Source organism: Embiotoca jacksoni, unplaced genomic scaffold (assembly GCF_022577435.1).
Source record: "Embiotoca jacksoni isolate LCO1_2020_lvr unplaced genomic scaffold, fEmbJac1.0.p SCAF_51, whole genome shotgun sequence".
NCBI lineage: Eukaryota > Metazoa > Chordata > Actinopteri > Embiotocidae > Embiotoca > Embiotoca jacksoni.
The window spans coordinates 773138-789157 of record NW_027185405.1 but is presented as its reverse complement, the minus strand read 5'-3'; the positions used below and the strand labels follow the sequence as shown (position 1 = coordinate 789157).

Below are 16020 nucleotides of genomic sequence, written 5' to 3'. Positions count from 1 at the left end.
ATGCACTTTCAGCAACACGCAAAAACCAAATGTGTGTGTGTGTGTGTATGTACCACACATACCACACACACACACACACACACATCCACAGATGACCTCGACTGACCTTCCTGCACCTTAACAGTCGCATGTGAAGACTTTTCGAGGGTAAAAAGGACGAGCAAATTGCAGTGTGGCCTCAACATACAAAGAGCCTTTCAATGGTGATGACACACACACACACACGCACACACACACACACACACACACGAACACACACACACAGCATACAAACATGTCTGCCTCTATCATGTGAGTCAAACCTGTTGCTGCACAGTCAAACTTTGTTGAAAGCTTCTACAACTTTATCAGGGCTGCAACAATTATTTTCACTGTTGATTAATCTGCCAATTATTTACTCAACTACATGATTCATTATTAAGTGTATGAAATGTCAGAAAACAGTGAAAAATGTCTAAATTGATGCCATACAGGACGGGGTAATATATCAAACCCAAAGATATTTAATAACAATCATATAGGACAAAGAAAAGCATAAATTCTTCACATTTAAGGTTGAAAGATGTGGCGGTTTTGCCTGGAAAATAGCTAAAAATAGTTGCAGATCAATTTTTAAATCAAGCAATTGATGAAAGATTTTAGCTCTGAGCTTCCTAAGCTCCAAAGTTTCTAACCAAACACTGTGTGAATAGCTGATTTTTGGAGAATGTGTATAAATCTATGCAAAACATCTATTTGATGAATGGCTTCTGTTGCTGGAACAAGCTGAGCCAGAGTATATATCTGATGATGTCAGGTTTATGTGCGGTATCATGGGATTTCTCTAGACTTGAGGGTAAATAAAAGGAAAAAGCCAAATGTTTTGTGGTTCATTTTTAATGTTTTTAAAGTGATTTAATATAGTTTTTCGATTCAAAATAAGAAATCAAGATGTCTTCATTTTTCTGTCTATTTCCATGTTTTCCTTTTTTTTAAACAACTTGTGAAATTCCTGATGTCAGTGACAAACAGCAGGTACGACGATGCTCCTGCTGCTCATATCTGTGACTTTCATGTCAGAGTTCAACACAAAGACATTCACCTCAATGTGTGACGCTCAAAAACAAAAGGTTTCCGCCTCCAAATGCCTGAAAATAGCAAACATTGAACACACAGAGACGATACACACACACACACTGCATGGTCATGTTACCCCCACTAATGTCAAGTGTAACATTCCTGACTCTGCTAATCGGGAGAAGAGGCCGTCCTCCTCGTTTCGGTACCACTCCGCTCGCTGCCTCCAACTTTTCCACACTTTTCCCAAATAAAATAAAAACTCACCCGTCCGGGTCCAGAAAACCTCCATGTCTGAACTCCTAAACGCTGCCCGGCACACAAACTTTCACATCCATGTAAACTCAGAGAGGGAGAGGGGAGAAGACGAAGGGGAGGAGGAGGAGGAGGAGGAGGAGGAGGAGGAGGAGGAGGAGGAGGAGGAGGAGGAAGAGGAGGAGGAGGAGAGGCCAGCTGCCGACTGAGGTAAACCCAGTGACTCATTCAGGCTGCGGCTACGAGCGTGTCAGCACACAAATATGAGAGGGACGAAAAAGATACAGCAGGAGAGAGAAGAAAGAGCAGTGGGCACGTTTTCTGTCACAGTGTCGGAAAAGAGAAAGGGAGGAAGCTGATGGTGCTCGGAGTCGTGCCTTCCCCCTTCTTTTATTTTATTTTTTACCTCTTCCTCTTCCTTCCCACCACTTCCCCTCCAGCCCTCACCATGAAGGAGTCTACAAAGTGTTTAAGAGGTCGGTCAGGTGGTCAACGCACCTGATAAGACTGTCAGTAACGTTGTGTTATTGTGCCTGTCAATCAAACAGACATGCCCCCGAAAATACTTATTTTTTTAAGCTTATTTTCTAATTAATGACAGATTATTTTCAGATGGAAAAACTAATAAGGAGTGACTTTAGCTAATGACACTGAAATGATTAGTGGAAAAAAGTACTGACTTTGTATTTCATGAGAGAAGTTGAATGGGAGTGTATGGATTCAACCTCTAGTGGCACTCTGTGGTATTGCAGAACTATGAAGGTGATGTTTTGATGGACCGATAAAACCGTTCTAAATCCAACCAGCGTCTGAACTCAAACGCTCTCAGCACCTTTTCCTCTTCCCTCCGTCGGGTCTATTGTCAGTGCAGCTGAGCTGCTTTCCTTCCTCTCCTCAACAGTTGCTTCCTGAAAACTCTGGAGGCGACGAGAGTGACAGCAGCACTCGCTCATTGTGTTTCTGTATGAGTACTTCACTGTGAATACAGTGCGTCGGTTACAACCAATCCTTTAACCTCAACATACTGTGATGATTTGGACGGAAATAAAAAAGCATGTGTTTTATGTACAGACGCCCGCAGATCAAACATCCGAGGTCGAGTGAAAATCCCCAAACACACCTTAAACATCCTGTGAACTCTGAATAATCGGATTCAACACGAGCCTCCACAGTTTATGCACGACAACACACAGACACTTCTCCTTCCTGGAAAGTCAAACACTGCATTTAATTGTGGTTGGTGGGAACAAACAGGGGACATTGACACAGGAGACCAGAGTTCAGATCCACCATGAAGTAAAAGTCAACATGATCCACAATCTTTTCCCAATCCTAAATAAAAAGTTTTGTTGCGTGAAGATCATATCGTGCGTCCACATGAGGAGTCAAAGGGCACCTTGTGTGTCGATATGAGATACGAACAGCTTTGATAAAACGTGAATGAAATGTCCTTCTTCTGTGTTTGCATCTGGATACATTCATCTTTTCTTGTGACTAAGTTAACCTTTGGTCAGTTTTGACTCTTTTCTTATGTTCAGAGGACTCTGAGGGTCGATTACTGTACATTGTTGAAAATAAACAAATCTAAAGAGAAAAGTCAAGAAGTGCTGCGGTTGCTTTTTGAGGTAAATTCCACAACAGACAATCCAACAAAATGAATTCCCTGTAAAACTAACAAGTTTGCCTGTTTAGTTATACGAGAGCTCATAGCGCCACCAAATGCACAGTTTGAATTAGCAGCTGCAAACATAATAAAAGATATAACTGAAAATAAAAGTGCAGCAGGTCAGAGAAATCTCCCAAAAAGCAACACTGGCACTTTGGCCGTCGCCATCTTGTTTTTGTTTTTTTAATGGAGCCAGAAGTGACAATATTTAGATGAGCTGGGAAGGAGTTTGCTCCCCCACATGCCCCGCCCACATGTCAATCAAACCAGACACGCCCCCAAATACCTCTCTCTGAAGCCGAACCACCACAACACTGATCAGAAGAAGGGAATTTAACTCATGATTTTGAATGGGAGTCTATTGGAGCCAGCCCCTAGTGGCCATCAGCGGTATTGTACTTTACAGCACTTTCACTTTGCCTTTACTGTTTAGACGTCCATTTTCATATGCAGTCTATCGTTGATTGCTCCTGTGACCACACCCAGCGATGACATGCCAGTAAACTGACCACATACTGGAGCACACGTTGATCTAACAGCAGCAAAATGAGAATTTAAACTGTCAGAGTTCAACAACAACAACAAAAAAACAATCCTTCCAGCTTCACAATCAGGACATAATGCATCGTTCAGCCGTTATCAGAGGAGGAACATGTTGGACTGTTGTGGGGGAGACTGCAAGCAGCAACACACCACTGAAAGACTGTATACAAAGAAAACCATACGCAGAGCAGTGAGACAATGAAAAGGAAACGTACAAGGAACGAATTAGGGCGACAAAGTCAATGACAGGCGTTATTAATAGCGGATATCTGGAAGCCACGGCTGCCTAACTGTTGGAGGAGCTGGCCTGGGACCGCGAGGCCGCTGAGTACGCACATCTCCACCGCAGAGAGCCCGAGTGATTAATGCTCTCTCCACCTTTAAATACAACAGCCGAGGTTCCTCTCAGCAAGGCACCAAACTCCCCGCAGCGCCGGCGAGAAGCTGCTCAGTCACCATTAAGACTGCGGCTCTGAGAACACTGGATCTGAAGCACAGCGGTGCAGAAGAGGAAGATGAAGAGGAAGAGTTGTGGAGGAGGAAGAGGAGGAGACGGGCCGAGCAGCGAGTCTATCCGGGATGAATTAAGGTTAAAGACGTCTCAGCAGGTTTGAAACACTTCTGAGACACCACGGCAACACTGAGGGGGTTTTACTGCAGGCGGAAGAGCAGGTCTGAGCGTTGCTATGCAACCAAAATGAATTCATTGATTACATATTTTAAGGTTGCTATAATGTGATTAGAAGTATGGAAACTTTGTGTCACCAAGGAGGGGGGCGGTGAGGGGAGCGGGGGGGGGGGCAGTCACATGCTGGATTTTCTGATAATGAGGTAAATGTTTGTTTGCGGTGACAGAAATTACATCTGGGGTTTAGCCTCCGTGTGTGTGTGTGTGTGTGTGTGTGTGTGTGTGTGTGTGTGTGTGTGTGTGTGTGTGTGTGTGTGTGTGTCACCCTCTGAGCGCTGTAGGCCTTTACTGTGACTCAGCAAAAATAACGATTGATTTTTCTCCTTTTCCACAAACTCCTCTGAAAACAAGGACGAGCTCAGAGTCACAAGGATGCTTGAGGGTAACAAGATGGCTGAACCAGCGTCCTCTCTACGTTCAACATTTCTATAAAACATATATGATGGATTAGTAAAGTCTATCAAGAATAAATTCACTTTATTTTAACACTGAGAAACTGTTGCTGTCAACATCTAGACAGAGCGTTTCCACTTTAGTCCCTGACAGAAAGAACACATTTGTTTCCTATGTTTTTCACATGTATGACACATGTATGACACATGTATGACGTGTTGCAACAAGTGATAAAATGGGGAGAATATGTGGAAAAGTTTTCACGTGAAAATGTTCAAAAACCCACGTTTCGAAGGCAAAGGTGTCGAGTTACATCGAAGAAACAAACAACTAAAGATGTCATTTTGATGAACAGAGGTGAGGTTTTAGAGATTTAAACAATGCAAAGGAGAAGAACTTTAATACAAACGGATCCTGTCTGGTTTAATCCTTCAGCGTCAAGTAGCAGCTTCACACTAAAACACGTCATCGTGATGAGCACTGCTGTGCATATCTTCCTACTACAAAGACAAGTGTTGCCCTCAAGTGGGTTCCTGTTACTGTGTCAAGGAGAAAAATCAATCAATCGATTTCCATTAAATCACTTCCTCCCAGCATTTAGCTGCCATTTAAAAAAAAACTTTGGAGCCCATTCAATTTATGTTTTTTCAATTCTTCTGGTGCACAAAATCCTTCATTTTCTAAAAGGGAACAGAGTATAATCCATATTTTCTCATCCGCAATTGTTCTCTTGACTTGGACCAGATGTTTTCGAAGTGCAAAGGAGAATTGACAGGTGTGCAGACAGACAAAAGTGCAGAGACGAAGACACTGCGTGAGGTAAAAACGACAGGTGCATTCTGTAGTTCTTCAGAAACTGGGGAGTTGCGGTTTAATCTGCTGATTTAGCCGATTCATCACCACGGTCAGCAGTTGGAGCTGCAACAGGTGACATTTAACTTTAACCTCGTCAAATGTTTGTTCTTCCTCTCTGAATCACAGCTCAGTCGAATCACGTAAATATTCTCAGACTCAGTGTGACTTATTCTTTTCAAGGATGTCAAAATCTCATCACCACGACACGTCCACAAAAACCTGCTCACAAACCCTCTAAATCCAGAAGTTCACTGAGACGCATCGTGTTTTTAAGTTTCTTAAATTTACAGAGTATTCCGTATTGAACTTTCAGAACCGTTCTGACGCAGCGTCTCGCCTCCGTCCTCCTTTGCAGGAACACACCGTCTAACTGATGAGCAGGAAGAGAAATAATAACTAAGAGTAGCCTGTAACATCACAGAGGAAGTATTTTAGAGGAGCTGGAGGCAAAACAGCTGCAGTCGAATCTGAGCGGAGACCAACACTTCCTGCTCAATACCTGCTGTCTTCCAGAGTTTTAGAGTCTGAGCCAGTCAAACACGGAGGAGGCTGAGCAGATATCGACTGAAGAAACTCAGAGAGGGAAATGTTCACAAGCCCAAATCAAGATGTTGACATGCACATTCACCTAAAAGTGGCTTTATTTGCTGAAAGATTTCTGAATAAGAGGAGTTGAAAGGGACGAAAGTATATTATGTGGATCATAAATCTGTAAATGATTAAAGTGAAGATTCTCAGTTTTTATGTGGAAAATAAATTAATAAAACAGTCACTGGATCGCACAAAGCGATTACAGTAGTGACAGCATGTGTGTGTGTGTGTGTGTGTGTGTGTGTGTGTGTGTGTGTGTGTGTGTGTGTGTGTGTGTGTGTGTGTCCCTAAACGAAATGACACGCCCACCATGCGGCAAACAGATCAGTAGGCGAGACACACTCTGTTGTTAATGAATGGACAAACCGGGGAATGCATCCACACACACACACACACACACACACACACACACACACACACACACACACACACACACACACACACACACACACACACACACGTGCTCATTGGTCGCTGGCAGAGCACTGACCGGCATTCAATTGACCTGCTTTAACACCTGTACGGTTGCCGTGGCAACAGCGGGCTCAGAGAGGGGGGCCACACACACTCCCAGGCGCTGTTTCCTGTCTCCTCCCATTCCTTCTCCCTCTCTTCTTCTTCTGCTGCTGCTTTCTTTGTCTCTCTTCCTCTTCATGCCTCCATGCCTCCTCTTCCTCTTTATCGTTCACATCTCTCGTCTCACACCGCTCTCTCTCTCTCTCTCTCTCTCATCTCGCCTCAGATCTCTCAATTACTTCCTCCAAACCCTCCTCCTCCTCACCTACATCCAATTATCTCCACACACACCCCTTCTCCTTCCCTCCTTCCCTCCCTCTCTTCCTCTCTCTTGCTGCAGGGTGCTGGCTGTGCTGAAAATGACATCATCGATGTGAAAATATATGAATGAACCTCTTCGGCGTGTGACTGCGTGGTCGGCCGCGCCTCTCGGCGTGAGCACGCAAATGAAAAAAGAACAAATAATGACAGATTTCATGCAAAGCAGCGAAAAAGACAAACATATTTGTGGTGCCGTTGAGCACAAAAACAGGAACAAAGGAGGAGTGTTGTCGGCTGATCAGCGGGGTGATGGTTGCATAGCAGCAGAGCAGAGGAGAGGAGACACACGCATCATGTGGAAAATCAACAATCACTGTTCATGTGTCGGCATGACGAGGGAAAAAAAAAGAGTGACGCTAGAACATCAGGAGAGAGGTGATGGGACACGACAAAAAGGTATCATGAAATCCCTCCAAAGATTCAGCTCAGGATCGACTTATTAGTTAAAATCACGGCTTTTGGTCTCTAATATGTCACCGGTTGGTTTGTGAACGTTATGAAGCCTCGAGTTCAGGTTTTGGCCGGCGCCATCTTTGCTAGTTCGAAGCGGTTTGGAGCAGGAAGTGACCATATTTGGACGAGCTGGGGGAGGAGCGAGCGGTGGATCTGACTCGATCTGATTGGAAACCTGACGATACTCTGTCCCACCCACCGATAGCTGTCACCTGACTGCATTACAGTCCTGTCAATCAAACAGACATGCCGCCCCAAAAATCATGGCTTTTTGAGGCTAATAATGACACCGAAACGACTCGTAAATTTTATTGACTGAGAATTTAATACGAGAATTTCAATGGTAGTCTATGGAGCCGAAGGCTTTTTGGAACCAACCCGCAGTGGCACTCTCTGGCGTCCAGTTTTATAGACAGTCTGTGGGTTTTTCAAATTATACAAGAACATTTGTGGTAGTTTTTCCAAATTCATGAAGCATTTAACAAGCAGAAATAGTTACTATTCCACTATCCTTACCCTCAAACACAAAACAGACCCCCAAATTCTCCTGCAACATCCCACAACTGTTGGACTGAAACAAAAATTGGGCTAGTATTTAGTAGCTAGTCAGATCTCAGGTAAAAAAAAAAAAAGAAGATATGAAGGACTAAAGAAAGATAAAAAAGAAAAACGTAGGAAATGTCTATGCATTGAAAGAAACAGAGCAGAAACAAATTAAGAAAGAAGAAGAGGTGGACTGATCAATCAGATGATCAGACAAATACATTTTTCAAAGAAATCTCAGTCTTTGTTAGAGGAGGAGATTTATTTGAAGTTCTGCTTCCAACAAACAGAAGAAGACATAAAAGGAAAACGAACAAGAAGGAAAAGAAACTGGCAGCTAATGTGAGAAGTAACAGCTGAACGGGCTCAAAGGAAGGAATCACAGACCCGCCCACACACTTTGATTGACAGCTGATCTCTTGGCAGCGCAGTGCACCAAAATAAGTTTGGATACAAAAAAAAGAAACAGATTTCAAATGTGTTCATTTTGCAGGAATCTTTCTTGTTCCAAGAAGGAAAACAAAAACAAGTTCTTAGAAAGTATTTGGTGACAAAACAATTTGAGTAAAGCTTTGTTCAGACTGTCAGCCCAAATATGTTTCTTCTCATATCCAGATTGCAAAGAAAAACATTTATGCATCCTGCACATACTAATCTATGTCTGCACAATATCCATAACTGTCAAATGTTACTCAGTTCGATTGAAGAAAATATCTGCGATAGGGTGCTAAAAGTTTGCTATAACTATAACATTCGATCTGCCATCTTGGCATCCGGGACCGATTTTAGACCAAGAATTTCTCAGATGGAAAATCACGATTAGTCCTTCTTTCTGGATTCAAAGATATCTTACTGTCTTCTCCACACCTGCTTTATGTCCCAGAACGACTGGTCACATGACCAACTTGGACCCTTGACCAGTGCCGTGATCCAGATGTTGTACTTTGTGTACTAAAACTCTCTATTTTGAGTGCAGAAACATGCAGTGCACTACAAGTACCAAGATGATGAACTCAAAACGGACGAAAAAAAAGAAGTGTGAAACACTGGAACACTTTCCACCCTAAACGGTCGCCATCTTGGCTACGTAGAGGAAAGGGGGCGGGGCCACCGACGTAAAGGTTTTCAAAAGATGTCTGAAGAAGCCTCAGCTGCTCCTGAACACCTCACAGAAGTGTTTCATCAGTGTGTTTATTGAGTGTCAAACACAAAAACACGTTTATTTCTGGGTAAAATAATTAAAGCTGCAGATATTTTGGCGGCTGATGTGTTCACATGATGAGGTCATTTCCTGTCAGTGTGCAGATTGAAACAACACAACTCTGTCAAAACTTCCTGCGCTACACAAGTAAGAGTCCGAACACATGAGAGCACTATTTGTTGGAAGTATGTCATTTTGAACACAGCACGGGTGTCTCTGACGTCAAACACGTTGTTGACCCAATCATCGACCCCGACCTCCTCGCTGTGAGGTTCTCCTGCGTCACAACGACGTCACAATACTCCGGTCTGCTTCGGTGACCGTTAACAAACCCTCAGAAGGTTCCTGCAGGTCAACGCAAGTCGTTTCAGTCGCTTCACAAACAGACCTGACGCTGCCGGGGTTTTTTCTGCTGAGCTCCGTCTCCGTCTTTTGTGACAAATGCACCTCCTCCTTCTTCTGCCCATTAAGCATCAATTACGCCTCATGTCCCCGACCGTATCGTCGTCGCGGCGGTAATCACGGTAAATCACGGAGTAATGCAGCACCTGGTGACAGCGAGGCGACCGTCGCTGTTGAATGAGCCTCGAGCGCCGATGAAACGTCAAGGTCAAACGAGTCGGGGGAACGTCTTGAACTGATTATTGCAGCAGAGCAGGTGTGTGTGTGTGTGTGTGTGTGTGTGTGTGTGTGTGTGTGTGTGTGCAGGCTGTCGGTTTGTGTTACAGCTAACACACACACACAGACACGCTGTTCTCATGTGCACAGAGTGTGAGTGAGCGTATGGGTGTGTTTACTCTCAGATGGCTCTGTGTGCACGGTGCAGCTCTGCAGCATGACACCAACACTTTGCAAGTGTGTTTTTTAATGCAACATCCTCCTCCTCTTCCTCTTCCTCACCCCTCCTTCCTCCCTCCTCTCTGCTTGTCCCTCGTCCATCTCCATCTCTCCAAAAAAAAATTGCTTATCCATCTATTTTCCATTATCTTCCTCCTCTTCCTCACCTCCCGTTGGCCCCACTTTCTCTATCTCTCTTTCGCCATCCTCTTCTTCCCCTCCTCTTCCTCATCTCCTTTATTGAAGCAAGTAAGGGGGGCAGATTTACAAGGGCTGTCGTCTTCTCTCTCTCTCTCTCTCTCTCCTGGACACTATCTCCAGCTCGCTCTCTCGCTCGCTCGCCCCTCAGAGATAATTAAAGAGCCCACTAGTAATCCCATCCAGCCGCGCAGGACGAAGGCAGTGCAGCATGCACACACACACACACACACACACACACACACACACACACACATATATAATATATATATATATATATATATATATATATATATATATACACATATTATATATATTTATATATATATACCTGCTGCATGCACGAGACTGCAGCATGTGGTGGTGGAAATGCAGAATGTATGAAAAATATTTGCACACACACTTTCAGCTGCAAAACCAACACACAAAAGTGCAACCACACACACACACACACAACAACACACACACAGTTTCTCATCCCAGTCACACACCAAGAGGCAAACGACCAATTGACCCAGTTCATTCCAACCTGGCAACCCAGACATGGGAAACTGGAAGAGGAGATTAATGGACGGTCGGGTGGAAGCGGGGCTGCATCGCTTCGAGGCACAACAATATCAGACAATCAGACATTTTTAAGAGCGGGACAGAAAATAATGGACATAGAAAATGTCCTGGGTTGCAAAAGAACACCAGACAATGTATATCAATCAGTGAATAAAATGATAAATGGATGGAAACTGAACAGATTGATCGGCGTCATTATGGACGAAGAAATGAGGAGATAAATGGACGGAACGACGGCCCGGATGCCGACACAATACGAGATGAATAGATATAGAACGAATGGAGGCTCACAAGCGTGGGTGATGTTGGATGGCAAAGATCGAGTGAAGGATGGATGAATGGGTGAAAAGGTGGATGGAGGGATGAGAAGGAAGAAGGAAGATCAATAAAAAGACAAAAGATAATGAGATGGGAACAGTTTGAATAAATGATGGCAAAGTTCTGCGAGAAAGTGATAATTCCTTTGAATGAATGTGTGAATGTAGGAAAAGAAGAATGAAGGAATGAGTCTATGGAGGGATGAAAAGAGGGATGTGTGGACCCGATTATGGAGAATTTGCTCGAAGATAAAATGCCAGAAAATACAATTCAGTGTTGAGACGAGGTGGAGAAATGGAAGGAAGTCAGCTCAGCTTTGAAAGGAGGAAAAGGCGAAAGGATGGATGGACAATTTTAGAGGCAGGGGTGCAGAAATCGGTTTGGAAAATGAAGGTAATTGTGAGCAGAGAGATGAACAGGCTGACAAATGAAGTGCATGTGTGTGCACATAGACGCAGGGAAGAGATGCCGGAATAGACGAGTGCAAAAAAAAAGAGGGATGCATGGATGTGACATGCAAGTCGGCAGGTGTGTGTGTGTGTGTGTGTGTGTGTGTGTGTGTGTGTGTGTGTGTGTGTGTGTGTGTGTGTGTGTGTGTGTGTGTGTGTGTGTGTGTGCAGGGAGAGAAGAATACAAAAAAAAGCAACAACAGACAGAAGGATAAAGTACCTGTTGCCGATTTGGGTCTGTGTCTTCCTTTGGGCCGTCGTTGGGAATTGCCCATACTATTCTTCCTGTCCCAAAACATCACCGCCTCATGCCACCAACACACACACACACACACACACACACACTGACGGACGGACGGACGGACGGACTGACGGAGAGGCTGTGTGTGTGCGACCCCGGTGTTAAAGCATGTGCAAGACGAGTGAAGTGTGTGTGTGTGTGTGTGTGTGTGTGTGTGTGTGTGTGTGTGTGTGTGTGAGTGAGTGAGTGGGAAGGACGGAGCGTCACAGCATCACCGAAGCCGCCTGCATCCCGGAGTGTGTGACTGCATGTCGGTGATGTGTGTGTGTGTGTGTGTGTGTGTGTGTGTGTGTGTGTGTGTGTGTGTGTGTGTGTGTGTGCGTGTGTGTGTGTGTGTGCGTGTGTGATTGCAGATGAGAGTGAACACGCGAGAGAGAGAGAAAGAAGTGTGTGTGTGTGTCGGGTGAGTGCACCGCGCTACGTGAGCTGTTGACAAAGCAGGCTGCGTGCCGGTGTGTGTGAGAGAAAGTGTGTGTAAGCAGCTGTTTCAGTGAGAGGTTTGACTGTTGCCGGTGAGCATGTGCGTATATTTGAGAGTGTGTGTGTGTGAGTGAGTGAGAGAGAGAGAGAGTGAGAGAGAGCGAGAGCGTCCGTTGTGTTGATTAGCTCCCAGCCAGTCGAATCCAGCCGCTGCTGTTCAATTCATAAAGAGCCAGGCAGAACGCAGCCAATCAGAAGCCGAAGACGGGGAGAGAGAGAGTTTGAAGGAGGAAGAGAGAGGGAGAGAGACAGACGACGATGATGATGGTGATGATGATGATGATGATGATGGGGTAAGGAGCGAAGGAGGCAGAGCGAGAAATAAGAAAGAAAGGAGGAGGGGTTGGCACGGAGAGGGAGAAGGAGATGAATCGGTCCATGATCGGCTACTGTATGTGACCGGAAAACAGAGACTACGTGGCCAAATGCATGTGGACACCTCAGTCCTCACACTGCTGTCCACATACTTTTGGCTATTTTGTCTGCTTTATAATGATAGAATTGATCAAGTTTCGCACAAAAATTCAGAAAACCAATAAAAAAAAAAATATGTATCATATTTTCAGACATTTATTATACTATATAATATATATAATATACATTCTGTCTCGTAAAAACTACAATTCCCATGAGGTGGAGTCTAAACCAGCCGGTGTGCACAGGTGTGCTTTATAGTGTCAGGGATTACAGTGGGATCGGTTTCCAGTTAACTCAGTACATTTACTCAAGTACTGTACTGAAGTACAAATTTGAGGTACTTGTACCTTGCTTAAGTGTTTTTATTTCACACAACTTTATATTTCTACTGTGCGACATTTCAGATTTAAATCTTCACGACATTTGTCTGACAAGTTTCACTTTACTTTTCAAAATAAAAATGTTCATACTCTTTCTGTCCCTTGAAACCACGTAGGCTATCTCCAAATTTGGTGATTTTAAATTCAAAAAAATTCTGATAAACTGAAGGACCAGCTTATTGTTTTATGAGTTGAAAATACTGTTCTACTTTTTAAACTAAATAAACAACGATCTCTTCTACCTAGTTTAAGCTCATCGATAGTTTGAGCACCTCAGCAAAGATTCAGCCGGTGAAGCATTCTTCTTCTGGCATTATATAACAAATAATATTCAAAAATGATTAAAACCAATCAAATATTTTCATCTACAACAAAATTCATATGTTAATCAATCTTACTTACTAAATAAAAATGTAGAAAACTGCATAAGTACTAATTAAATCTTACCCCCCCCCCCTCCAAGTCAGCAAACTTAAATACATCAAAATTTAAAAAATAAAAAAATAAAAAAAAATTAAATTCTTCAAGGACAATTCTTAAATCAGGTATTTAGAGGAGGTTTTTTTTTTAGGTCAGAAATCCTTCATTCTACCAACAGATGTGATTCAAATAATAATAAATAAAGTTACAGAAATCAAATCTAATCTTCAACATTTGCTCACCAACCTTACTTACAGTAGTTTGAGGGTGATAAAGAAGCTCACTGCACTTTTCATGTCATCTAATGCACACCTGGTGGACAGGAAATGAGACAGCACCGAGTTTATTAGAGAGGAAACATACTGTTAGTGTAATTTTAATCATGTTTTTTATGAATTATTGCTCATGGCCTCAGGTATTTGAGATTTGGTTCCACTTTTTAGCGGCTGTTGCTTCAGAATAAAGATGTTGCTGCTTCTCGTTGTGAACACGACGCCTCGAAGTATCCAAAAAACAAGGTCAAGTGTCCACAAACTTTCGACCATTTGGCGTGAATGCGGAGAGTAGTGGAGGGTGGGTGGGGGAGGGAGGGTGCAGGAGAGGAAAGGAGGTGGAAAGAGATTGAGGAAAGAGGAGAAATGTGTTGTGGCACACAGAGAAAATGAATAAATGAAGACGGTGAGACTGGCTGGGTCCAGACGGAGGTAGAGGAATGGAAAGTGAAGTGAACGGCACGGGGAATGAGATTGAGAGGATGAAGGAGTGAAGGAGAAGAAATGGGGAGAATACCAAATGAGGAGAGGAGAGGATTCCTCTTTTTGTTATTCCATCTCTCCCTCCTTATTATTCCATCCCTCCTCCTTGTCCTCCTCACTTCTTCCCTCCCTTTATCGAGTCAACACATACGTCTGGTAAACCGCGGGCGACACACACACACACACACACACACACACACACACACACACACACACACACACACACACACGGTCGGCTTTAAATGCATTGATAACCGACGAGGTTAGACAAGGTCACCGAGACACCCACACAAGCTATTAAAGGCGTTCATTACAAATTCATTTCCCACTCAAGACACATCAGTGGATATGAATCTGTCCCAAAAAAATGTACAATGTCGACCTCACAATGCTGCCTCTCATTTGATATTCCCACAGCTGCACTTTAAAACTTTAAAACACTCAAAATTCAAATAAACTTTCCCCGCGAGCTCATTGGAGCCACTGAACATTTTTAAAACAAGCACTTTCTGTAATTTTCTTCTTCAATTCGTGACATGAGCCTCAAGGTTTGGAGTTGTCACGTGTTTGCTGACGTTTACAGAAATGGCCATAGAAGTTAGTTTTTCCTTGGATGTTAAGATAATATATTGTAATTTTAGTCGCGTAAAGTTTGTCTTCATAACTTAGATAATAGCCTACATCTGAGAAAAATTTTGATCTTCCCAACGGCCTCATCTTTTCCCTCTGTGACTTTGCATTTATTGTATCATGATATCCCTGTTAGCTTGCTAAATTGGTAGTCTCTGTGGCTTCTAGACGCCGTCCACGTTGCCTAGCAACAGTGTTCTTACAACTTACCCACTTCAACGGCAAGCACACGGTGCACACGACCATCATGGTGTCCTTATCAGTCGCACCAGGCAGCTGTTATCAGTAAAGAAACTCCAGCTTTAGCAGCTACAAAGCTACTTATTTCCTTTTGGGAGCTGGTGGAGACCAAAACAGAGCTACAAGTGAGTGAACATTGGACTTAGATTCAGCCGGAGGAACTCTAAATTAATAATAATGTTTTATCGTAGCTGCTGGACGTGTAAATAAGTAACTGTTTTGTCGCATGTTCATGAATGTTTTACTGAGCGGCTAAACAAGGAATAAATTCATAACAGACTGAGCCTTAATAAATCAGGTTCTACTTTCTGCCAACTGTCGCTGCGTTATTGGGTTGGTCAACCGGTCTTATATCAAATGGATGAAAGAAGACATGAGCTAAATAAAATGCATTACTCGACTGCGTCAGGTTGCCATCAAGCACACACACACACACACACACACACACACACACACACACACACACACACACACACACACACACACACACACACACACACAGGCTGTAAGTCGTGTCCATTTGGCAGGATGAGACAGTAGAGAGCACCGCAGGCCGTCTCTGCTCCCGTCTCGTCCTTTTACATCCCAAAACTCTTCATCTCCCATCTCTCCATCTTCGTCTTCATCACCGTAGGACTCCTGTTTTCTGCCTCTACTATACACTTTGTCTTTCCTCTTTATGCCCATTTACTTGTTTCTAATTTATTTCATTTTCTTTTACAGCATCAATAATGGCACTCGACATATTTAAAGTTACAGTTGTGGTTCTGAGGCGGTTAAACACGACAGAAATTCATGCACACTGTACAACACTGTCTCTATGTGACCTCATTGATCCGTTATAATGAGAACCTACTGCCTCATGAATCTGCTTCGTCCTTCCTCCTCCTCCTCTTCCTCCTCCAGTCCTGCTCTGGCTTCTGTCACCTCTCCTCTTTTTCTCTGCT

At 43.5% G+C, this 16020-nt stretch overlaps 1 protein-coding gene across 2 annotated transcripts in view; it reads right to left on the bottom strand.

Annotated features, from left to right (window-relative positions):
- nhsl2 (NHS-like 2) overlaps positions 1 to 16020 on the bottom strand; it is a 118120-nt gene that overhangs the window by 61019 nt on the left and 41081 nt on the right. Inside the window, exon 1 of one of the 2 annotated variants that reach the window (XM_069172186.1) lies at positions 11671 to 12327. The exons of the other annotated variant lie outside the window; for it this stretch is intronic. Coding sequence (XP_069028287.1) covers positions 11671 to 11749 — 79 coding nt within the window. The 5' untranslated portion in view covers positions 11750 to 12327. Of the gene's footprint in view, positions 1 to 11670; positions 12328 to 16020 lie in introns of those variants that run through there. 2 annotated transcript variants of the gene reach the window in all.